The sequence below is a fragment of the Pongo abelii genome, chromosome 19, assembly GCF_028885655.2.
Source record: "Pongo abelii isolate AG06213 chromosome 19, NHGRI_mPonAbe1-v2.0_pri, whole genome shotgun sequence".
NCBI classification, from domain to species: domain Eukaryota; kingdom Metazoa; phylum Chordata; class Mammalia; order Primates; family Hominidae; genus Pongo; species Pongo abelii.
Window position 1 is genome coordinate 81356909 of NC_072004.2, and position 27111 is coordinate 81384019.

General features: G+C 37.9%; 1 protein-coding gene and 1 pseudogene across 50 annotated transcripts in view; both read right to left on the reverse strand.

Moving 5' to 3' along the window:
* The window catches only part of CEP112 (centrosomal protein 112), a 599014-nt gene that overhangs the window by 387371 nt on the left and 184532 nt on the right, over positions 1–27111 (reverse strand). For all 50 annotated transcript variants that reach the window (XR_010138342.1, XM_024234943.3, XM_054537262.2 and 47 more), the window contains one exon: positions 13225–13304. Coding sequence is in view for 49 of the 50 variants with exons in the window: in XM_024234943.3 (XP_024090711.1) it covers positions 13225–13304 (80 nt within the window). In the remaining variant the exon portion in view is untranslated. The remainder of the gene's footprint in view (positions 1–13224; positions 13305–27111) is intronic.
* LOC129051419 (nuclear transport factor 2-like) lies at positions 6918–8871 on the reverse strand (annotated as a pseudogene).

Below are 27111 nucleotides of genomic sequence, written 5' to 3' on the forward strand. Positions count from 1 at the left end.
CTCCAGGGACAGAATTAGGCACAGAAATCTTTGTGTTTACTATTCAAGTTTGCAGCCTTCCTTTTAGGCTATTTCTAGATGTCTCCTTAATTCAATTTTTTTCCATTTTAAATATCACTATTAATTCCTTGAGATATTTTTTCACCAACCTTACCAACAAAATGATCAAGTCACAATTCCTCACTTTGGCAATCTTAAAACTAAATTCAGATTTATACTATTCAGTTATACTTTAAAATCCCATACAAGACCAATTTAACCTAGCTCTCCCTGCCTACCAAAATTCAAAATTCAAGCTCCTGGGTAAACTGGAAGGCTTAATTCTTCCCACATATGTGTATTCTTTTTTTTATTTTTACTTTTAAGTTCGAGGGTACATGTGTAGGATGTGCAGGTTAGTTACATATGTAAATGTGTGCCATGGTGATTTGCTGCACCTATCAACCCATCACCTAGGTATTAAGCCCAGCATGCATTAGCTATTTTTCCTAATGCTCTTCCTCCCCTACCTCATCCCCTAACAGGGCCCAGTGTGTGTTGTTCCTCTCCCTGTGTCCATGTGATCTCATTGTTCAGTTCCCACTTATAAGTGAGAACATGTGGTGTTTGGTTTTCTGTTTCTGCATTAGTTTGCTGAGGATAATGGCTTCCAGCTCCATCCATGTCCTTGCAAATGACATGATCTCATTGCTTTTTATGGCTGCATAGTATTCCATGGTGTATATGTACCACATTTTCTTTATCCAGTCTATCATTGATGAACATTTGGGTTGATTCCATGTCTTTGCTACTGTGAATGGTGCTGCAATGAACATATGTATGCATGTATCTTTGTAACAGAATGATTTATATTCCTTTGGGTATAATATGTGTATTCTTAACAAAATATAAAAGCATGATGAAGATATATACGCAGCAGAAGTGTGTATATTTAGTTACCAAAAGAAACATATAAGAATGTTCATTGCAGCACTATTAATAATATCCCCAAACCAGAAACAGCCCAAATGAATATTGACAGTAGAATGGATAAATATATGGTGGTATATTCACCTTGAAACACTATTCAACAAACGAGCATGTAAAAACTACAATGATACACAACAATATAAATGAATCTCACGAACCTAAATATTGAGCAAAAGAGGCCAGGCATAAAAAACTGCATTCTATATGATTCTATTTATGTGCAGTTCAAAAATAGATAAAAAGTCAAAATAGTGGCTGCTCTTGAAGGTGGGGCAGTGACGGTTAGGGGCTCGAGAGGGAGGCTTCTGCAATGCTGTTAATATTCAGCTTCTTGATCTAGGAGCTGCTTACATGGGTGTGTTCAGTTTGTGTGCTTTTTGTTATGTATGTTATACTTCAATAGAAAGTTATAAAAACCATGAGACTGCAGGATGAGTCCCCTCAATAAACTTTGGTTCATAGGAAAAAAACTACATGGAGTCAGAAAAGGGGTGTTATATGTCAATATCAGATACATATGAGCAGAAGACATCTCCAATTCATGGCCAGCACGGCTTCTGGCTAGGGTGTTTTCTAAAACCCATAATCTGAGATGAAATAAACATCCTAATCTGGGCGTGACAGTAAGATTTCAAAGGACAGGATTAGTGCAAGTCCAGAAACGTCACCATGCACTTTTTCCCTTGCATAGTTAGGCTTTCATTGAGTTGACCACATATGTGGTTTACCTCTCAATCTGTGGGACCTCAAAACATCATTTGGCTTCTTTTTGTTGTTGTTATTGAGACAGAGTCTTGCTCTCTTACCCAAGCTGGAGTATGGTGGCGTGGTCATAGCTCACTGCAGTCTCCAACTGCTGAGCTCAAGCAATTCTCCTGCCTCAGCCTCCTTAATAGCTAGGACTATAGGCATGTGCCACCCAGCCAGCTAATATTGTTGTTGTTTTTAGAAATGGGGTCTTGCTACATTGCCTAAGCTGGTTTCAAACTTCTGGCCTCAAGCAATCTTCCTGCCTTGGCCTTCCAAAGTGCTGGGATTTCAGACATGAGCCATTGCACACAACCCTCATTTAACTTCTAATAGGAATTTTGTCCACGATGTACAGCAAAATAGTTCTAGGAGAATAGGATGTGGGGGAAAATAGGAAACACATGGAGAACCAAACATGTAAAAAAGAACACACTCATGGCAGTTCCTTGAAAGGAAAAGAACATTCCAGTTTCAACACTCCCTGTCAAGTGATTACAATACTAAGTGACCATTTAGGGCAGTTCATTTGTATCCCTGCCTGCTGTGGGGCCACTTTCGGTTCTCTTTCTCTCTGGTGCCATTGGCCTAATCACAAGTGAGAATGCTGCCTCTAAGGGCTCCACCATCAACCCCTGAACTAAACATCTTTCATGTGCCCCTTCGGCACACTCATTACCCTTTTCCACCCAGTTCTGCGCCCCAGAGGTGAGTCTTTTTGATCTCCATCAAACCCGAAGGGCTCCCTTGCCTTCGGGTTTCAAGTTGAATTCAGCAAGGAGCCTGATCATCAGAGTCCCGTGTTGTTAGGGATTAAAAGAAAATGGAAAGGCTGAAGAGTTCTTGGAGTGGGGCGGGGTGGGGGGTGGGGAGGCAAGTTTTATTCCCCATTCCTCTCGGAATTCTAACCTGGCCTTGATTGTTTTTGGTCTTCCTTCCTTGGGGACAAGGAAGTGGGTAAATTTATCATCAAAGATTAAAACTTCACAAAATGTTGGACAAAGGAGAACTGGATTCTGTTCAAATAGACATCTTCGATATAGGTGGGAAAATAGAAGAGGGTACACCTAGATGTTCTCCAGATAGCAGCTCCCTTGGCTGAGGTTCAAGTATAGTTCAAAATCTACTGCTCCATCTCTGGTCCCTGATATGTCTCCAGTTAGAGCACCAAAAAGTCACCCAGGACAAGTGCTCTTGTTCCAGGGCCCACCCAGCACTTCCCTCAGTGGGCTTATTCAGTCCTCAGAGCATTCTGGGCATTTATTAGGCAATACAATAAACAGCAACAGCTAAAAACAATTTATCTCTGAAGTTTTATTGAAATTTCTCTCTTAAAAAATGTCTGATTTTTACCCTAACAACTGCATCCTCACCCAAATCTCATCTTGAATTCTAGCTCCCGTAATTCCCATGTGCTGCAGGAGGGTCCCAGTGGGAGATAACTAAATCGTGGGTATGGTTTCCCCCATACTGTTCTTGTGGCAGTGATTAAGTCTCACGAGATCTGATGGTTTATAAGGGGAAACCCCCTTCACTTGGCTCTCATTCTTTCTTGCCTGCTGCCATGTAAGAAGTGCCTTTCCCCTTCTGCCATGATTGTGAGGCCTCCCCAGCCACATGGAACTGTGAGTCCATTAAACCTCTTTTTCTTTATAAATTACCCAGTCTTGGGTATGTCTTTATCAGCACCATGAAAACAGCCTAATACAATTCCTAAATATTTTTTCATCATGGCATGTTTTGACTCAAATCCTACACCATGGGGAAAAATATACGTGTGTGTATGTGTGTGTGTGTGTGTGTGTGTGTGTAATACAATATGTTAAATTCCAGTGTTTCAAAGTTTTTAAAATCATTATATTTGTATCTTTATAAATCATGAAGCAGTATTTAAAAATTCAGTATTTCACTAGAAGCCCAAACCCCCCCCCATTATGCAATATATCCATGTAATAAACCTGCACATGCACCCTCTGAATTTAAAAGAAAATATTTTTAAAATCAATATTTATACTTCAGATTTCCATTTACTCAATCTATGTTATATCTATATGGAACAAAAATATAAAACAATGCAGCTTTTCATCAGCTATCTCTTAGAAATTATTTGTCAAAGTTGATTAACTGTGATGAAGAAAAGGTACTCAGATGAGTACCAGAGAAGCTCCTTGTCCTGGCACGTCTGATCCGCTGTGGCTGCATCCATCCTCTCCATCACGGGCTCACCACTGTCCCAGAGTCCACTGTCTCTTACATGGACTATTATGATAGCTTCATCTTCCTTATTTTCCTGCTTCCACTTCCTCATTACTTAAATTTATATTTTCATTCCTGCCAGGATAATCTCCCTAAAGTATAGTTCATTCATGAGATTTACTTACCCTGAAATGTTAGGATATTTAGGAATCAAAATAAGTATGCTAAAATCAGATTCAAGTTTACAACGTAAGATTGATAAATTAAAAGTAGAAGATGAATCTATGTATTACACATGAATTCACACAAGAAGAAAGCCTGAAGCCTCTTACATGGAGAATACTTTTTCTTTTCATTAAAAAATCCTGGATGGGCGCGGTGGCCCACAGCTGTAATCCCAGCACTTTGGGAGGCTGAGATGGATGGCTTGCCTGAGCTCAGGAGTTCACGACCAGTCTGGGCAACACAGTGAAACCCCGTCTCTACTAAAATACAAAATAAATTAGGCGGGCGTGGTGGTGTGCACCTGTAGTCCCAGCTACTCGGGAGGCTGAGGAAGAATTGCTTGAACCTGGGAGGCAAAGGTTGCAGTGAGCCGAGATTATGCCATTGCACTCCAGCCTGGGCAACAGAGTGAGACTCCGTCTAAAATAATAATAATAATCCTAATCGTACACTTATTAAAAAGCTCTTTCCTATTCTATAATCCATAAGCCTCCTAATAGCATCTCTTAATGGCTGTGGTAGGGTGTCCTTTCATTCTAGGCGAGAAAAACTCTCACCTGTTTAAAAAAAAGTGTGTCATCCCTGACAACTCTCCATTTATTATATGAAATACACAGAAGGCTGCTGAGTCAAAAACTCAAAATAGACTTTTAGCTATTTCCAGAAACCTGGTTTACACTCTGCTCCACCCCTTACTGGCTTAAGTGATTTGGGACAAATTGAAAGCATCTCAGGACTTTGAGGAATCATCAGACACATTTAATTAAAAGTATATGCAAAACATAAATAAATTTTTTAAAACCTCATATGCTTCCCAACTAGGGTGAGCATACAATATTTAACTACTATTAACGTTTTATTATAATTCTTCCTTCTAAAACTTTATTGGTTTATTTTGTCTTTATTATTGTCATAAGCTATAAAACATACATATATATATATGTATGTTTTTATATAATGGCCAAATCCCTTTCAATGCATTTATACACATACCCTAAACAACCCCCCCCCACACACACACACACAATCTTTTTTCTAAATTCACCCTTGTATCAAAGTTAAAATATTGGAAAGCAAAGTAACTAGGAAGCAACATATTAAGGCTACCTTAGCTTAGGTCTCTACAATATGCCAAAGCACATCTTAATATAATAACTCAGCTTTTACTGAAAGTCAAAATAAGAAATAGTCTGTATTTTCTGCAAAATGACTATTGAAGACCTTGTCAGAAAAAAACAACCATTATTTTATTTTAAAATTTGGTGCCATGAGGGACCCTTTTGGGGTGATAGAAATGTTCTAAAATTGGGCTGGGGGTGGTAGCTCACACCTGTAATCCTAGTATTTTGAGAGGCCTGAGATGGATGGATCACTTGAGCCCAGGAGTTTGAGACCAGCCTGGGCAAAATGGTGAAACCCTGTCTCTACCAAAAATACAAAAAATTAGCTGGGCATGGTGGCACATGCCTGTGGTCCCAGCTCCTCAGGAAGACCACTTGAGCTTGGGAGGTCAAGGTAGCAGTGAGCCGAGAGCAGCCCACTGCACTCCAGCCTGGGTGACAGAGTAAGGCCTCGTCTCAAAAAAAAAAAAAAAAAAAAAAAAGGAAATGTTATAAAATTGAGTTATGGTGATGGTTACAAAACACAAAACTCTGTGAATTTACTAAAAATCATATATTGTGCACTTAAAACAAGTTATTTTTATGGTGTGAGAATTGTACCTCAATAAAGCTATTTTCTTTAAAAAAAACTGATGTCAGGAAAAGATTACTTCTTCTGGAAAACCTGTTTATATGATTTTATAAGGCAATGAGAAACTCAGTAAACAGAGCTAATACACGTATATAATATAGTCCTTATAATAATAATATTAATAATACATATATATAACAGACACTATTCTAAATGCTTTATATTAACTCTTCTACGCCTCTCAATAATCTTAGAGGGAACATCTTATTATCTTATTATTATCCTCATGTTACAGATGTAAAGCCTGAATCACATGGAAATTAAGCATCATGCCTAAAGTCACACAGTTAGTAATTTAAGCTAGAAGTTGGACAGATGACAACCGGGTCCAGAGTCCATGCTCTCAACCCACACTAAATTCGAACTGTTCCCAAACCACCTAAAAGAGTTCAAGTCAAAGCAAATTTAGGATTTAAATACAGAAATACTTTTATATCTAGTACAATAATATCTACCATTCTCTACACGTTTGTTATATTTTAATTACATGTTATATGTGTTTATAAGTCATTTTAAGTCTGTTCTAGAAGTAAAGACAAATATTTTATTCATCATTGCTTATAGTACTTTCACTGTATCAGTGTTTTATAAATGCAGGAAATATTTACTTGCTGAAATGAACTCCAATAGAAATTACTAAATTCTTTTTTTTTTTTTTTTGAGACAGCGTCTCGCTCTTTCGCTCCAGCCTGGGCCGGAGTGCAGTGGCGCTACCTCAGCTCACTGCAAGCTCTGCCTCCCGGGTTCACGCCATTCTCCTGCCTCAGCCTCCCGAGTAGCTGGGACTATAGGCGCCCGCCACAGCGCCCGGCTAATTTTTTGTATTTTTAGTAGAGACGGGGTTTCACCATGTTAGCCAGGATGGTCTCGATCTCCTGACCTCGTGATCTGCCCGCCTCGGCCTCCCAAAGTGCTGGGATTACAGGCATGAGCCACCACGCCCGGCCAGAAATTAGTAAATTATTTTTCCTATATTTACTCATTATTTAAGTGATATAATCCTGAAAGCATTTTTTTTTTATTTAACTTTTAAGTCCGGGGTACATGTGCAGGTTTGTTGTATAGGTAAACTTGTGTCATGGGGTTTGTTGTACAGATTAGTTCATCACCCAGGTATTAAGCCTAGTACCTGTTAGTTATTTTTCCTGATCCTCTCCTTCCTCCCATCCTCCGTCCTGCCATAGGACCCAGTGTGTGTTGTTCCCTTCTACGTGTCCATGTGTTCTTATCATTTAGCTCCCACTTATGAGTGACAACATGCAGTATTTGGTTTTCTGTTCCTGCATGCGTTTGTTAAGGAAAATGGCCTCCAGCTCCAGTCATGTTTCTGCAAAGGACATGATCTCATTATTTTTTATGGCTGCATAGTATTCCATGGTGTATATATACCACATTTTCTTCATCTAATCTATCACTGATAGGCATTTAGGTTGATTCCATGTCTTTGCTATTGTTAATATTGCTGCAATAAACTTACATGTGCATGTGTCTTTAAAATAGAACACGATTTTCTATTCCTTTGGGTATATACTCAGTAATAGGATTGCTGGGTCGAATGGTACTTCTGTTTTTAGGTCTTTGAGGAATTGCCACACTGTCTTCCAATGGCTCAACTAATTTACACTCCCACCAACAGTGTATAAGTGTTCCTTTTTCTCTGTAACCTCACTGGCATCTGTTATTTTTTGCCTTTTTAGTAATAATCATTTTGACTGATGTAAGATGGTATCTCATTGTGGTTTTGATTTGCATTTCTCTAATGATCAGTGATGTTGAGCTTTTTTGCTTTTTTGCTTTTTTTTTTAAAACTGTTAAGAAAATGTTTGTGGTTTTATTGTATCATGAGGCACTGAAACATCTGAACAAATCAATGTCTGGGTGGCGAGGCAGCTGCTTTCTCCTTCACTTCTTTGGATTACTAGAGCAACTTGTCAGTAGATTAAAAAAAAAAAAAAGGACAACCTTTTGCATTACTTAAGTCTTTCCAAGGCATGCGCTGGTACAACACAAACTTCTCCCGTAGATGCAACTAGTCTAGCGTCCAAACATCATGAATAGCACCTCAGTGGCAGCAGAGCACTGTGCCCACTCTCACCGTGGCACTGCTCATTTGTCCATGATATTTGGAGCATCTGGAGGAGCGGGAATAGTATTGGGAAGAGGAGGGAGGAGGAAACAGCGTGCCTGGCTGAGAGGAGGTCAGCCGAAGTTGTGCAGGGCAAGCCTGAACATGTCATTGGTGCAAACCCAAGCATCGCTGATGTTCTTTAATAGGAACATCTGGTGGAACCCCATGATGGGGTCTTCACGTCTTAAGCTGGTCCACAACCATGCTGATGATGCAGCTATCTGGCATGGGCTGATGGTCCTGCGCTGTGATGCTGTCCTGGATTTTCTGGAATGGAAGGCTAGACAACTTCTCTACAATGGCAGCTTTCCATGGAACTGTTGTCCTTCCCACATAAGGCATGACGCGTCAATGTAAATTGCGCCTAGTTGGTTCTATCATTATCAAATAACTGGTAGCAATGTTGAATGAAGCTGGATCCAGTCTGCTCCCAAATGGGCTTGTCTCCCATTCTGGAGCATTTACCTGGCCTCGGGGAGACCTGAGGGGCTGGCACGATGGTGGCAGCGGTGGCAGCAAACCAGTGTGGTCTGTGTGAGCTTTTTTTCATATGATGGTTGACCACATATATGTCTTCTTTTGAAAAGTCTATTCATGTCCTTTGCCCACTTTTTAATGGGTTTTCTTAATTGTAAATTTGTTTAAGTTCCTTATAGATGTTGGATATTAGACCTTTGTCAGATGCATAGTTTGCAAATATTTTCTCCCATTCTGTAGGTTGTGTTTCTTTTCATATTCTAGTGAACTACTACTGTACATATATTTAATACTAACTGAAAAATAGAAAGCTTGTCCATATTAGTGTCAGAGTTAAAAATATTTAGAATGTTTATGACAACGCAAAAAGAGTTTAAAATATCAGAATAAATATGTTAAGGCATTTTTGTATTTTATTGTAAAAACGGAGTTTGAAAAAGTTAATCAAAAAGATGGTTTTGGGAGTTTTAATTGAATACTTTAAAATAGACTATACACTGTCTCAAAATAATTATCTATTATGTTTACAGCACCAAAAACTTAAAAATTAAATTTGATAACACAAGAATATTGAAAAAGGAATAAACCAAACTTATACTATCCACATTTGTTGTTTATGAATTTTAACTCCTCCGAAAATACAATTATTTGGTTTTATACCATCATTTTCCTTTCATTAGAGTCTATTTAGTTCCCCATATGCTTTAATTACTTATCTTTGAAAAATGAAAAATGAACATGTACAACTCATACCATTAAAGTTTCAGATAACTTTCCATTTCTGGAGGTTATTAAAATTATTTTCTACATAAAAAACGAAATAGGAAGCAAAAGTATTTAATACATATGTAGAACAAAAATGGAAAAGAATAGTAAGGCAACAACATTAAACTAGTTTCATTTTTAGAAACAATAGCAACAGGCAAATTAGCTTTAAGGAGTTAGCATTTAAAGTGAAAAATGCTAACTACAATCCTCCTTCTTAAATAATGATAGGTTCTGAAATATCAAATTGAGCTCTAAACCAAAGATGAGTTGACAGTTTCAACTGCTTGGAGAGAGTATAAATATCAAGCACATCATCCTCTCATAGAAAAATTTCCAGCCTTTTTGTCTTTGATACAATTACTGTGTCAGAATAAAGCCACTCAACTTTTCCATCAACATCTCAAACACATTATATATCATCCCAATTCACAAGACTATCCCTACATGGTCACAAAATTCTATAATCTAAGAGAATCAAAGAACTTGACACTTAGAAGTCATCAGGAAAAAAGGAAAGATATTCTATGGAAGGAATATATCTGGTAATGTAACAAGGTGAAGAAATAGAGCTGGGAAATAGAAAAGAAAGAGACAAAACTAGTAGAGGTCAGCATCTCTAGAGAGACAGGAGAGGATGGGACCAAACTCCCAGGATAATTTATTCTCCACTTTTCCTTCACAACTCAGTTAAAGACTTTTCCCTCTCTAAGATGCCTCCCATTACCAGTCCATCTTATTGATTATTACCTTATTATGTTTTTAAAGTATTTTGCTTTATACAGCATGTATCATGTTTTTATATGTATATAAATTCATATTTATATATCCCGGTTTTCTCTGATAGCCTCTCTACTATATATTCAACATGCACAGAAGAAATAAACCTGTATTAAATGAATGAAAGAAAGAATAACTACATGGATGAATAACACTACATTCTAAAACTGAGATTTTCCATCTTTGTGTATTTTTAAAGAAAAAATTCTGTTAATAGTCAAGGCAAATTTCTACATCACAAAGCTGTCTTGTAGCAAAATGGAACTGTCTCTGGGCCAACAGATCTAATGCTATTCTTAGATTCAAAAGCAGTAGCAGTCACAATATTCTCCTTTGGGAAAACAGCCAACTTGTGCTGTTTACTTTGAAGTTAGACCTCACAATAATTTACTCTTTTACTTTCAGACTACATTATTATTACTATGCTGGGTACTGTACTGTTAAGATCATCCAGACATTTAGCCAAAATGAAGGTATTAACTATATGGAAGATGGATAAATAATCTACAGAAGAATTTTATTTAACATTCTAAAATATCTTCTTTTAACTCCAAGTAAAATTCAGTATTTTGGCAAAGACCTTTGAAGTACCTAAAGAGGGTTACTTGGCTCAGAAAATGACTATATTGTATATAGAAAACTGCAGAAACTTCAGGGCTCTTTGACTATCTACTAGCACCACTAAAAGATACTATATTGTTATATACATAAACTCCTACTATCACACTGAAACGATCTTTCTGAACTTTAATTGCTGTTATGGTCAACAAGTTAATACCTAGTTATTCTAAGCACTTCAAATGCCTAACCTGGATGGGAAAATCATTAAGAACATCATTACATCTTGAGCTGTATTCTAAACCTTTTATTTCCTTTAGTATGATATTACAATGTGTAAACATTGTAGGTACTAAACAAATATTTGTTGTCTTACTGCTATTTAAAGCAAAGGTCCCAAACCCCTGGGCACCACACAGGTCCATGGCCTGTTAGGAACCAGGCCACAGCAGGAGGTGAGCCCCGGGCGAGCCAGCATTGCCACCTGAGCTCCGCCTTCTGTCAGATTAGATTCTCACAGGAGCGTGAACCCTATTGTGAACTGTGCCAGCAAGAGATTTAGCTTGCACACTCCTTATGAGAATCTAATGCCTGATGATCTCAGGTGGAACAGTTTCATCCCAAAACCATTCCCCACCCACCCTATCCATGGAAAAATTGTCTTCCATGAAACCGGTCCCTGGTGCCAAAAAGTTTGAGGACTGCTGATTGAAAGAAATTACCCCTTCCTTAGACTTATAAAATATAAATCAATAAACCAATGAGGAAATGAAGAAAGGATAAAGAAATTTGAAAAGAACAAAGGCAAAGTAGAACAAGAGAGAAAAAGTATGGTAAATTTCATAAAGTTCATGGAGAAATCTTCATGAAGAAAGTAGTTAATTATTTTAAAAAGAAAAAATGAACTAATGAAGAATAGAGAGCATCCTATCCATTAAAAAAAGCAAGACTGGGTCGGGTGTGGTGGCTCACGCCTGTAATACCAGCACTTTGGGAGGCCGAGGCAGGCAGATCACGAGGTCAGGAGTTCAAGACCAGCCTGACCAACATAGTGAAACCCAGTCTCTACTAAAAAAAAATAAATACAAAAATTAGCCGGGTGTGGTGGTGCGTGCCTGTAATCCCAACTACTCAGGAGGCTGAGGCAGGAGAATCACTTGAACCCAAGAGGCGGAGGTTGCAGTGAGCTGAGATCGCACCACTGCACTCCAGCCTGGGTGACAGAGTGAGACTCCATCTCAAAAAAAGAAAGCAAGGTTGCCCTAGTTTTGTTCAATATTTATTTGACTTAATATCTAATGAATATTATTGTTCTCTCCTGATTTCATCTAATTCATATTGACAAGGTAAACAAATCAGTGCCTCTGTAGATAAAAACATGCATGTCTTGTGATACCATAGTTTATAAATCACATTAAAATGTTCTATTCAGGCACTGAGCCAATATATTTTATTAACAAGCAAAGTGAGAGAGAAGGAATGGTTATGCAATCTTCCCAGGCGAATTCGATACTAAATGTGTTTGATCTTGGGTATTCTTTTTGGCCTTTCTGTAAGTCATTCTTATTTGGAGGTTTAGGGAAGCAAGTAAAATAAAATTACTGATTCTCTGGGAGTTAGCTAGGTATACTGAGCTCAAGAAAGCTTCTCCTCTTAAATCACTTTCTTGGGTCAGTCACCGTATTGACCTTCCTCCAACTAAACTCTTATCATTCTGTACCAAATTGCCAAATGTCTTGAATATCTCTCCAACTAGACTATATGGTTCTATGGGAATGTACTGAACACTGGCTGACACACGATGGGAACTCAATATTTATTGAGTTCAGACCTCACAATAATTTATGTTTTAAGTTATCTAAACGAATCAATGTGTTTTTTTGTTTGTTCTTTTTTTTAAATTTATTATTATTATACTTTAGGTTTTAGGGTACATGTGCGCAATGTGCAGGTTAGTTACATATGTATACATGTGCCATGCTGGTGCACTGCACCCACTAACTCGTCATCTAGCATTAGGTATATCTCCCAATGCCATCCCTCACCCCTCCCCCCACCCCACAACAGTCCCTTTTTCAGCTAACAACTGCAAGGTCAAACCTAGTAATAGGAGAGCCCAATCAATTTAGTAAATGAATGGAGAAGACGAATAAAATCTAATATTTTAATGTATGCCTAAGTACACTAAAATACTAAGTATATCATAAGGCAAACTCTTTCCTAAATAATGCCTGTATAGTAATTCATTTTCAAATATAACAACTGGAACATTTCATTTCCCAAACTGCTCAACAAAATCTACGGAGGAATTTCTAAATGTCCTAAGACCTAAATCTCATTTTTAAAAAAATCTGTTTTCGTTTAAGAGGGAGAGAGCATCTGAAACCACTAAGTTCTATTTTTTTACATTCCTATCACTTAAAAACAGCTGAACTGATTTTTCTTTAAAAAAAAATTACTGGCTAGTAATAAAATCCTGAAGATAGAGATTTGTGATGGAAAACTGATGCAAACGAATCCATAGCAAAGCTCTTATAAAAATATAGTGTTTAGGTCCCAGTTACTTAATTTGGCTCACAGTTTAATAAAGGGTAGTTTTAAATCAAATGCATTACAATTTTACTCACTTCAAAGCTTCCTCAAATTTATGAATTTTCTTTTGAGTATCTTCTTTTCCTTTATCAAGTTCACTCTGCAAGTCATGAGCCTGCCATGACAAGAACATGGAAAATTTATTGGAAGACAAGTAAAGTTTACTTCAAAGAGACATACAAACAATGAAACAGTGACCACAAATCCATTTTTAATATAAAATTAGATTTAGATATTTCAAGATAGAAACTTGGTCTACCATAGAATGATTTCAATACTATACTCAAATACCTATTTTCTGTTCAAAGTGAATTTCTTGAGTCTACCTGCAGGTGAATTCTTTTAAAATAAATTCATAACTTAAAAGAAAATAAAAAAAGGAATACTTTAGATTTTTTAAATTATATTTTAATCAAAGAAAAGGAACCTTAAAAGATTCAAGAGAATACAATAAATAATGTGTCTATATTCCCTGAACACGTAATGGTTATGATGAAATGGTCTTCTCTTCCACTGCTGGGAATAATTTGTATAACCATTTACTGAGTTTGGAAGAAAACTGCCACCCCTTCCCCCTCCCCCCACCATGCCTACCTCTTTCCTAAATGTGGATCATTTGAGTAAATGAGATGGCAGCATCAATAACAAGGGCTAAATGAAAATTTGTCTTCGGCCGGGCATGATGGCTCACGTCTATAATCCCAGCATTTTGGGAAGCCGAGGCAGGCAGATCACAAGGTCAGGAGTTTGAGACCAGCCTGACAACCATGATGAAACCCTGTCTATACTAAAAATACAAAAATTAGCCGGGCATGGTGGCATGCACCTGTAATCCCAGCTACTCAGGAGGCTGAGGCAGGAGAATCACTTGAACCCAGGAGGTGGAGGTTGCAGTGAGCCAAGATCGCACCCCTGCACTCCAGCCTGGGTGACAGAGTGAGACTCCATCTCAAAAAAAAAAAAAATTGTCTTCACAAAAAGCTCTTCATATGCATATGCAGATAAACATACCCAATGTGGACATTTTACAGATCTTAAAATGTAAAAGGGAAACTTTGGTACAGCTGGATGAAAAGGAAGGAATGAAACAGCAGCCATGGCTCCACATACATGGCAACTGAGGATGCAGAGCCCAGCTGGGAGGTGGGAAAGCTCAAGTTACTTGGTGGGGTGGGAATACCTGCTACAGATCTGCTGGTAAGCAAGGTAAGGCTGAAAGTGAAATGGAGTGGCCAACAGGTTTAAGAGAGAAATGACAAGAACAACAACAAAACATAAATACACTATGACAAACCATATCAAACACTGAATCAGGGCTAGCCAAAAATACCTGTAGTTAGCTATTTATATCAGTTTAAATGGAGACCTATTTAACTCAAACCGTATCTTTAACCTCTTCTTTTTAAAATTCTTTTGGACTTCTGCTCTCAGTGTTTTAGTAAATAAATAAATTAATAAAATCAATGTTTGCTTATAAACTGAAAGAAAGTGAGGGTAGACAGGAAATTTTCCAAGATAATATCGAAAAGCTTCTATGGGCTTCTATGATGATAATCTCAAAAGTAAGAATACACTCAGAGGCAGAGAAGAAAAAGCAAGAGAATTAGGAACCTGTAGCCACCCTCCCCCATATTTTAAATGGTAAATTTAAAGTATCTCACAAAGACTATTTGTCTTATGAGAAAGAGAAAGAGCAACTTGCCTTGCAAATTTTTGCCACTACATTTATTTTATCTTACATGCAGGAAAAAGAAGTCTGCTATTCAAGTTTTTACCATGTTCAAGTGTTAAATTATTATTTTGGATCCCTAATATGTATTACAGTGTTTGGCACATAGTAAGTGTACTACACTAGAGTACAAACGTTGCTAAAGCAACAAAAGCACCATTTCAATGCAAATCTAGTCTTTTTAATGTAGAGAGTCAGAGACTAAAACCTCAAAATGAAATTCAGATATGACCTAATACAAAGATCCTGGAAACATGTTTTTATATCAGTAAAAAATAAAATTTAAGTGAAAAATCACCCACCAACTTAGGGAAAACACACAGAGAAAAGTCAATGTATTCAAGCGAAAGGGTGGGGGAAGGACAATTCGGAAGAAAGTTAAAGGGAGAAACTAGTATGTGAGATGTTATCTTACACTGGTGTTTACTTATACATATTCACCTTGCCTTTTGCTTTAATTCTTTTTTAGTCAGGTTCTCTCGCAAGTTGAATTTGGCCCAAATCATCCATTTTTTTTCTTAGATTTATTGCTAGCACTAAATACTATTTATGCCATTTTTTCCTGTTTCCTAATTTTTTATGTTACTTTTTATACATGGCATTTTTGTTACTGTCCTCAACTCCTCCATGTTCTGACAGATTGACACACAGAGACAGAAAATGACTTTTCCAGCTTCATTGCCATATAATTGGCAAATAAAATTATACATCTTTGAGGTATACAACATGGTGTTTTTAAAATTTATTTTAATTGAAAAATGACAAATCGTATATACATGATATGCATGAAGTTTTGATATATGTATACATTGTAGAAATATTAAATCAAGCTAAGTCACATATTCATTATATCATACGTATACTTATTTTTGTGATGAGAACATTTAAAGTTTGTTCTCTTAGCAATTTTCAAGTACACTACAGATTATTATTAATAATAATCACCATATTATATCTCCAGATACTTATTCCTCCTGTCTAAAACTTTTTTTTTTTTTTGAGACAGGGTCTCACTACCACCCAGGCTGGAGTACAGTGGCACAATGATAGCTCACTGTAACCTCAAACTCCTGAACTCAAGTGATCCTCCCATATCAGCCAACCAGGTAGCTAGGACTACAGGCATGCACCACCACACCTGGATCATATTTTTTTAGAGTCGGGGTCTCACTATGTTGCCCAGTCTGGTATAAAATGCCTGCCTTCAAGTGAACCTCCCTCAGCATCCAAAAGTGCTGGGATTATAGTCATGAGCCATTCTGACCAGCCTAAACTAAAACTTTGTACCCTTTAACCAGCATCTACCCATTCCCTGACATCCCTCCCCACCCAGCCCCTGGTAACCACCATTCTATTATCTGATTCTAGGAGTTTGATTGCTTTTTCAGATTCCATGTATAAGTGAGACAATGCAGTACTTGTCCTCCAGGACCTTCCATGTTATTGCAAATGACAGGATTTTCTTTTTTAAGGCTGCATAGTATTCCACTGTATATATATACCACAGTTTCTTCCATCCATAGATGAACACTTAGGTCAATCCCATTCATCCACAGATAAATATTTAGCTTGATTCCATATTTTGGCTCTTGTGAATAGTGCTGCAATGAACATAGGAGTGTAGATATCTCTTAAACATACTGATTTCATTTCCTTTGTATATAAACCCAGAAGTGGAAATTGCTGAATGATATGGTAGTGCTATTTTTAATTTTTTGAGACACTTCCATACTGTTTGCCATAATGACATTCCCACCAACAGAGTATAGAAGCTCTCTTTCTTCCACATCCTGGCCAACACTTGTTATCCCTTTGGGGTTTGTGTGTGTGTGTGTGTTAGCAAAAGCCATTCTAACAAGTGTGAGGTGATATTTCATTTTAGTTTTGATTTGCCGTTCCCTGATGATTAATGATGTCGAGTTTTTCATATACCTGTTATTTGTATATCTTCTTTGGAAAAGTGTCTATTCAAGTCCTTGGCCCATTTTTTTAAACATCAGGTTATTTGTGTTTTTACTATAAAGTTGTTTTAGTTCCTTATATATTTAGGATATTAGTCCCTTATCAGATAAATGGTTTGCAAATATTTTCTCCCATTCTGTAGTTTGCCTCTTCACTCTGTTGATTGTAAATCGTTGCCACTTTGTATATCCAGAATGGTATTTTCCAGGTAAACTTTCAGGATTTTTATAGTTTTCAGTTTTACATTTAAGTCTTTAATCCATATTGACTTCATGTTTGCTTATGGTGTAGGGAAGGGGTCCAGTTTCAATCTTCTGTATATGGCTAGCCAGTTATCCCAGCACCATTCATTGAATAGGGAGTCATTTCCCCATTGCTTGTTTGTGTTGACTTTGCTGAAGATCACACAGTTGAAGGTACGCAGCCTTATTTCTGGGTTTTCTATTCTGTTCCATTAATCTATGTGTCTGTTTTGTACCAGTACCATGCTGTTTTGGTTACAGTAGGCTTATAACATAGTTTGAAGTCGGGCAATGTGATGCCTCCAGCTTGTTATTTTTGCTTACAATTGTCTTGGCTATTCAATCTCTTTTTTGGTTCTATATGAATTGTAAAACAGTTTTTTCTAATTCTGTGAAGAATGTCATTGGTGATTTGATAGGAATAGTATTGAATTTGTAAATTGTTTGGGGCAGTATGGCCATTTTAACAATATTGATTCTTCCTATCCATGAGCATGAAATGTTTTTTGATTTATTTATGTCATCTCTGATTTCATTGAGCAATGTTTTTTATCCCATTGTAGAAATCTTGCCCCTCTCTGGTTAGGTGTATTCCTAGGTATTTTATTCTTTTTGTGGCTAATGTGAATGGAACTGCATTCTTGATTTGGTTCTCAGCTTGGATGTTGCTGGTGTGTAAGAATACTAGTGATTTTTGTACATTGATTTTGTATCCTGAAAAAATGTAGTTTTTTTTATCAGATGAAGCTGTTTATCAGATCAAGGAGTTTGGGGCAAAAACTATAGGGGTTTCTAGGCATAGAATCATATCATCTGCAAACAGGGATATTTGACTTCCTCTCTTCCTATTTGGATACCTTTTCTTTCTTTCTCCTGCCTGATTGCTCTGGCCAGGTTTTCCAGTAGTATGTTAAATAGGAGTGGTGAAAGAGGGCATCCTTGCCTTGCTGAGGTTTTCAAAGGTATGTCTCCAGCTTTTGCCCACTCAGTATTATGTTGGCTGTGGGTTTCTCATAGATGGCTCTTATTATTTTGAAGTATGTTCCTTTAATGCCTAGATTGTTGAGGGTTTTTAACATGAAGAGATGTTGGATTTTATCAAAAGCCTTTTCTGCAGCTATTGAGATGATCCTGTGGGTTTTGTCTTTAATTCTGTTTATGTGATGAATCACATTTATTGATTTGCATATGATGAGTCAACCTTCCATCCCAGGGATAAAGTATACTTGATTGTGGTGAATTAGCTTTTTGATGTGCTGCTGAATTTGGTTTCCTAGTATTTTGTTGAAGATTTTTATATCAATGTATTCAAGGATATTGGCCTGAAGCTTACTTTTTTTGTCATGTCCCTGCAAGGTTTTGGTATCAGTATGATGCTAACCTCACAGGATGACTTAAGGAGGAGTCCCTCCTCCTCAATTTTTTGGAATAGTTTCAGTAGGAATCGTAGCAGCTCTTCTTTACACATCTGCTAGAATTAGGCTGTGGATCCCTCTGGTCCTGGGGTTTTTTTGGTTGGTAGGCTTTTTATTACTGATTTAATTATGGAACTCTTTATTGGTCTGTTCAGAGATTCAGTTACTTCCTGGTTCAGTATTGGGAAGTATTCTTGTATAGTTTTTCACATCTCAATTTCCTTCAGTTCAGTTCTAATTTTGGTTATTTCTTATATTCTGCTAGCTTTGGAGTTGGTTTGCTTGTTTCTCTGGTTGCTCTAGTTGTACTATTAGGTGGTTAACTTGAGATCTTTCTAACTTTCTGATATGAGTGCTGAGCACTATGAACTTCACTCTTAACACTGCCTTTGCTATATCCCAGAGATTCTGGTACATTTTATCTTTAATCTCATTAAAGAATTTCTTGATTTCTGCCTAAATTGCATTATTTACCCAAAAGTCATTCAGGATCAGGTTGTTTAATTTCCATGTAATTATATGGTTTTGAGTGATTTTCTTAGTATTAATTTCTATTTTTAATGCACTGTGGTCCAAGAGTGTAGCTGGTATAATTTTGCTTTTTTTATTTGCAGAGGATTGTTTTGTGTCCAATTGTGTGCTTGGTTTTAAAGTATGTGCCATGTGCGGATGAGAAGAATATATATTCTGTTGTTTTGGGTGGAGTGTTATGTAGATGTCTATACATGCATTTGGTCAAACATCAAATTTGAGTTCCGAATATCTTTGTTAGTTTTCTCCCTTGATGATCTGACATTTGACTAATACTGTCAGTGGGGTATTGAAGTCTCCCATCATTATTCTGTGGTTGTCTAAGTCTTTTCATAGGTCTCTAAGAACTTGCTTTATGAGTCTGGGTGCTCCTGTGTCGGGTGCATATATATTTAGGATAATTAGGTTTTCTTGTTCAATTGAGCAGTTTACCATTATGTAATGTCCTTCTTTGTCTTTTTTGATATTTGTTGATTTAAAGGCTGTTTTGTCTGAAATTAGAATAGCAACCCCTGCTTTTTTCTGTTTTCCATTTGCTTGGTATATTTCTCTCCATCTCTTTACTTTGAGCCTATGGGTGTCACTGCCTATGAGATGTGTCCCTCAAAGACAGCATACCATTGGGTCTTGCCTCTTTATCCAACTTGCCACTCTGTGCCTTTTAATTAGGGCATTTTGCCCATTTACATTCAAGGTTAGTATTGATATGTGCTTGTTTGATCCTGTCATCATGTTGTTAGCTGGTTATTATGCAGACTTGTTTGTGTGGTTGCTTTATTGTGTCATTGGCCTGTGTACTTAAGTGTGTTTTTGTAGTGGCTGTTAACAGTCTATCCTTCCCATGTTTAGGACTCTCTTCAGAACCTCTTATAAGGTAGGTCTGGTGGTAATTAAATCCCTCAGCATTTGCTTGTCTGAAAAGGATCTTATTTCTCCTTTGCTTATAAAGCTCAGTTTGGTGGGACATAAAACTCTTGGCTGAAAATTCTATTCCTTAAGAATGCTGACTATAGGCCCCCAATGTCTTCTGATTTGTACAGTTTCTTCTGAAAGGTCTGCTGTTACCCTGATGGGCTTCACTTTGTAGGTGACATGCCCCTTCTCTCTAGCTGTCTTTAATATTTTTTCTTTTATTTCGACCTTGGAGAATCTGATAACTATGTGTCTTGGGGATGGTCTTCTTGTGTAGTACTTTGCAAAGGTTCTCTGAATTTCCTAAATGTAAATGTTAGTCTCTCTAGCAAGGTTGGGGAAATTTTTATGAATGATAACCTGAAGTATATTTTCCAAGCTACTTGCTTTCTTTCCCTTTCAGGGACACCAATAAGTCATAGATTTGGTCTCTTCACATAGTCCCATATTTCTCTGAAGTTGTTTTCATTTTACTTTTTTTTTCTTTATTTTTGTCTGATTGAGTTATTTCAGATAGCTGTTCTTCAAGTTCTGATATTCTTTCCTCAGCCTGGTTCATTCTACTGTTAACACTTGTGATTGTATTCTGAAATTCGTGAAGTGAGTTGTCCAGCTCTATCAGGAAAGTTTGGTTCTTTGTTAAAATGGCATTTTCATATTTCATATCCTATATTATTTTATTGTATTCCTTATAATCCTTGGATTGGGTTTCAACATTCCCCTGAATCTCAGTCATCTTCATTCCTATTCATAGTCTAAATTCTACTTCTGCCATTTCAGCCTGGTTAAGAACCATTGCTGGGGAACTAGTGTGGGTGTCTGTAGGTAAGAAGACACTCTGGCTTTTCGAGTTGCCAGAGTTCTTGCTCTAGTTCTTTCTCATCTGTGTGGGCTCATGTCCCTTCAACCTTTGAAGTTGCTGTCCTTTGGATGGTGGGGTTTTTGTTTTGTTTTGTTTTTTGCTTTTATCTCCATTGATGTCCTTGGGGGTTTGTGGCATAAGGTGGGTTCCATCGACTGACTTCATTTCTAGTAGACTTTGAGGAGCCAAGGCTCAGCTCAATACTCCCACACTGTATACTCTAACTGTAAGGGGCTGGTATCAGGTCACTGGCTTTGTTCTCTGGTCCCTCAAAGTTGGGAACCTGCTGTGTTCAATGGGCCAAAGTGTTTCTGGTCCAATGACCACAATACTCCAATGAGTGGTGCCAGCCAAAGCGCTTCATCAGGCAGTGGCAATGTGATTCACGCTTGTTTGCATGTGCCAGCAGCAGTGGTAGTACATCAGCGTTCACCCTTGCCAGCTGGGGTGGGACACTGGTAGACCAGCAACTGCCAGCCTCTGTATGTGCGTTCACAGTGGCAGCAGTGGCACCATGGAGGGAAGGGGTCACTGGTATCTGTGTGTGCATTCACACTGGTGGCAGTGTTGGCATAGCAGTGGGTTTCTGGCTGGGGTGGGGCTGGCAAACTCCTTGTGCATGTTCACATTGGTGGCAATGGTGGTGGGAGGCAGGGCCACTGGCCTCCCTGAGTACTTTCACACCAGAAATGGCAGCACTGCAACACAGCAGCACGTGGGGGACGGGTACACTCATGCTGGCAGCAATGGCGCAGTGGGATGCACGCACATCACCGCACCAGCATGGAAGGGCAAGGTTCACCCATGCACACATGTGCCAATATGGCAATAGGGGGATGGCCATGGGTGAGTGCTTGCTGGTAGAGCAGCATGGGGGAGGCTGCAGTAGAGGGAGAGTGTGAGTGGGCCGGTGCATGTCAGTGGGGGCCACTCTGCTGGAGCTCTCTGACAATCTGGCACAGTCTGCCAGCACAGGAGCTATGATGAGGGCCCTAGGGAGGCATCCTGGTTGAGCATCTGAGACTGCACTGTAAGCAGGCAAAGCCAGGCTATGGCCCCAGGAGAGGCCAGCAGATGGGAGAGTTCAGGTAAGACTGGCCCCATCTGCTCTGTTCAGGTTCAACAATTCTTTTAAGGCTAGAGTCTCCTAGAGGAACATGGCCAGCCTGAGGGAATAGGCATCCCCAGCCATGCTCCCCTGCACACATTCCCGCATCAAAACTCTCTGGGCTCTGTACAGGCTGGAGTCCTGCCCCAACCATCTCTCTAAGCAACTCTCTCTGCCAGCTCAAGTGTAGGGGTCATGGGGTCTTCTGCTGCCAGGATTCCAGAGGTCCAAAGCAAGAGCAGCTCGCTTCTTGCCTGCTCAACTCACCCATTCCCCAGGAGACATTAGGAGCCAGCAAGAAGACCCAGTGCGTGGCAGCCCCATGCAGGGTTCCCAGCTTCCTCCCCTTTCAGCCCAGTGTCTCTGTCCTCCCTCTGTCCATTCTCAATAACTTCCCTCTGAAGATTGACTTGGAATGCGCCAGTCTTCCCAATGTCCTAGCCCCTTGGTGGCAGATATTCTTTCTAGCTGCATCTGGTCAGCCATCATTTCTCACATTTATTGATTTACCTATCTTGAGCAATCCTTGCATCCCAACAATAAACCCACTTGGTCATGGTGCCTGATCACTTAATGTGCTGTTGAATTTGGTTTGCTAGTATTTTGTGAAGGACATTGTCTGTGGAAGCAGATTTTAATTACACTAATGATGCCATAAATATTTCACAATTATTTTTAACTTACATCCCTCTAATATTTAGCAAGTTAAAAATTAATACCTCTACCCTGTTAAAATAATAACTTGGCATACGTTTACTTCTCCCTCTCCTAGTCATTTTGGTTTTCTTTTATATAATCTTGAGATGCCGAGGCAGATAGAGGTTTTAAATTGTTTTAACTTTACATACCTTCTTTTTCAAGATTCTTTTCTGACATTTCCATTGTTTATATTGTGTACACAATAAATATTTAAATTCATCTCTATTTTAATTTTGGCATTCAACAGTACTTTTTCATTCTTGAGTATTTTTTTGTTTGATTTGATCTTTTGCTTATCCTTAGGCTGATTAAAGTCCATCATCCAGTAATTTTATTTTTCAAAAAGAATATCCTAGTGATATATCTTCTGAGGCTTTGCACATTCAAAAATGTCATTCTGTTGCCTTTACACACGAAGGAAATTGTAGGTATAAGATTCTTAGGTCACAACATTTTGGCCTAAAACACAGCATACGTTAAGTTTCTCTATTGTTTTATGACATTTAGATTTGCAAATAAGAAGACTAAAGTCATCTAAACTTTGCTTTCCCCTCCCCCTGGGGTCTGGACATTTATAAAAATCATTCTCTTTGTACTGTAATTCAAACATTTTTTAATCTTGTATTGATTTTTAGCCAATAAAGAGTGAAATCTTTAAAATTACATACACAGACCTTCTGAAAAGTTTTCTCATATCTTTAGTTATTTTTGTGTTACTATTCTGAGCCTTCCTTCAGAAATATCAGTTGTTATATACTGGTTTTCTATTTTCTGCCTTAATATCACCTTCCTCAAAATTTTTGATTCTTTGTCCCTTTCTTTTGCAGTCTGAAAGGTCATTATGCCTTGCCTTCATATTGCTGATTTTATTCTTTACAAAATCTGACCTAACCCAACCAGCTCCTATGTGATCTTAAGTCTGCTATTGTACTTTTGATTTCCTTACGATTTCCTTATGACAATTTTCACTTCTTCCCTTTCTTTCCTTATGGTATCTGTTCCTCCTTCATAGATATCGTATCTTCTTGTATGCTACTGGTGAATTTTTAAACATTTTCTTCTGGAGCAACACATTTTCAGGAGAAACTCCTTCCTCTGAATCTTCTGTGTAATGCTCTCATTCCTTTCCTCTACAATACTTTCCCACAGACTCCATTTTGGTTCTGTTCTCCTACTCATTCTTGAACACCGTACACCACTCAGATTTGGTGCTTCATATTCAGAACACCATTCAGTTTGCTGCTTGACAAAAACTATAGGGGCTGTAACTGTGCTTCTATTACGTGTCTCTAAGTGTGATCTCTCTCTCAGAGATACAGCTAAAACCAATTCCCAGGAGGGTTTGAACTAGGTTACACTGCTCTACTGAGGAGGCACGTTTCTCAAGCCACAGCCTGCTTCACTGGTACTCTAAAATGATATGTTACACGGCCTGCTTCACTGGTACTCTAAAATGATATGTTACACGGCCTGCTTCACTGGTACTCTAAAATGATATGTTACACAGCCTGCTTCACTGGTACTCTAAAATGATATGTTACATGGGAAACCAACAAGGAACTGCTATCAGAGTTGCTGACAAGTCAATAGGTATTTTGCAAATTGGCACTGTGCCTCCAATGTACCATGGACCAGTAGTTTCCCCTCTATTTACTGCTGATTTTTTTTTTCTGGGACTCAGAACTGCCACATAAAAGCACAGTTGAGATTTACCCCTTTCAATGGGAAGCTTCAAAAAATTAACAATTTTTGAGAAAAATCTATCTGTAAAATTACACGATGATTATGAGTCCAAGCTCATAATCAGATGGCACGGATTTGTGTCCCTGTCCTTCACAAACTACACAACATTCTGCGCCTCAGTTGGCTCCTCTGAAAAATTGGGATAACAATGAGTATATCAAAGAATTGTGATAAGTTAATAAATTACGTGATGTAAAGACCTTAGAACAATATTAGGAACATAATAAATGCTCAGTATATGTGAAATATTATTATTACTTTCTCAGATTGAATAACTCAAGGTTATTGTGAACACCCAAAATCCCAATGTGCCACAATACAGTAATTCCCTTAGTCTGTCTACCTTTTCAGAAAGTAGTACCTGAATTGCCAATTTTGTCTTTTTGTAACTGCTTTTTATCATTAATTATTGAATCTTCACCTCTAACAAGTTTTTAGCTGCCATTTCTTGACACTGGTCAGTGTGCTAGCACAAGCACCTTGATCTAATTTATTGCTTCTAAAATTATTAGAATGAAATTATCTTGGTGGGAAAATAAGGGACTCCCGTCTGAGGTAAACATCAATGTGTCAATGACCACACTTTTGAGCTGGGGGTTTCTTAAGGTAGAAGCTGTTTCTCATTTTTATATCCCTAGGACCCAGGATAATATCTAGCCCATACTCCAATAGTCAATAAGTATTGTTTTAAATTTGTTTTTTCTTAATTGAATATATCTGTATTGTTTAAGAGCCTTTTTGGATTGCATTTTTACTTTTTACCTATATTCCAGATAGTTGTGGGTGACATAAGTAAACACCAGAAAAGTGAGAGATCATTGCATACAGATCTTGGCAAAAGAGAACAGATCAATACTTTTGGCGGGTTAAAAAAAAAAAAAAAATCCTTGTTTGGGCCGGGCGCAGTCGCTCACGCCTACAATCCCAGCACTTTGGGAGGCTGAGGCGGGCAGATCACGAGGGCAGGAGATTGATACCATCCTGGCTAACATGGTGAAACCCCTGTCTCTACTAAAAATAGAAAAATTAGCCAGGCATGATGGCACATGCCTGTGATCCCAGCTACTTGAGAGGCTGAGGCAGGAGAATCGCTTGAACCCGAGAGGCAGAGATTGCAGTGAGCTGAGATTGTGCCACTGCACTTCAGCCTGGGCAACAGAGCAAGACTCCGTCTCAAAAAGAAAAAAAATCCTTGTTTGTGCATAAAAGAAAATTAAAGAACAAACAACCTAGAAAGAGATAATGCTATTTCCAACCCTTCCTTTTTAATGTACAAATGGTAGTAAGCAATAAATGATTTGCTTGTAATCCTTTCCCCACTTTAAATTGTTAATACCAGAAAAGTATTTAAAAGTGATAGGTAATGACAACACAAACCAGATAGTCAAGGATACATAATATATTCTCAAACATGAGAATTTGCTATAAATAATTGATTTAACTAGCCATAAGCACATTTATTGAATATTCACTGAATATATTTTCTTTTGCTCCCTTGCATCCCACGAATTTAGGTAATCACGAAAGGAATATTGTGTAAATAAGAAAGAGATTGTGCTATATTTCAGAAACTAGATATACTGTGGCAGACACCATAGCATAGTAAAGTGCACAGAGGAGGTACTGACCCAAACACTGACTAGCTGAATAACTCCACAATGCCTCTTAACTGCTATGACCTCTGCTTCCCAATATGAAAAATATGGGGGATTAGGCTGCATAACTTCTATAAATCTTTTCACTGCACAATTTCATGTTTTAAAACATCACTAAAGGCACACGTACTCTTAAAAATCATGTCAGTGGTAGTTCAAAAATACTATCCAATATGTTAAATATAAAGCTGTGACTATTTTAAACACGATTTTAAAAAGCGTGCATGATTGCTAGGCATTGGAATAACTATATTTTAAGGATTGTGAACTCCATTAGACTTCGTATCTCATTTGTTAAACAGTTCCATCAGAATGATTTTAAGTAGATATTTCAATTCAGTACATTTTATAACATAGGTGCTTCACATATGTCTGGCATGTTTCTCTAGGTAAACAGCACCATCTTTTACTCTCTGGAACTGTTTGGAAAACAAGCAATAGGTTATTTGTAGGGGGCAGGTGTTTCCTTGCTAGTCAAATCATTTAGTCTAACCATTTCCTGATTTAACAGATGAGGACAATTCATCAACAATGACATTTCGGTTTACTACTTATTATTTGTTTGATGTTCAAAGACCTTAAGAGCAGACAATAGCCACTAGAGATCAATAAAGACCATTACATAATATGTGTGTGCTTAAATTAGGGACAGCATCTGATGCTGTTTCTTCTACCTCAAAGACAAGTTAGAATCCTATGCTCCTGTCCTGCTGCTGTCTCACAGGCAGAAAATAATGTCATTCAGATGGCATTTCCTCCCCCTGAAGAGATATTTAGACCTAAGTTTTATACCAAAAGTTACTGAATGTGCATACCTGTAACACTAACAACAACAATAAAAAAGCCCTATACATCCCATTTAGCTCTACAGTTACATAGTCCAGAGCTACGGAAGATTTACGTCAGGTCTTTGAGCTATCAAAAAGGATATTCCCTGAGAGGGATATAAGACATTAAAACTTCAAGGCTTGAGATCACAGCAGGTTTAATAAAGAAAGAAAAACAGATGTCAATGTAAAAGGGGGAGATTATGAAATTAATTGTAAAATAAAAAGTGGCATGCT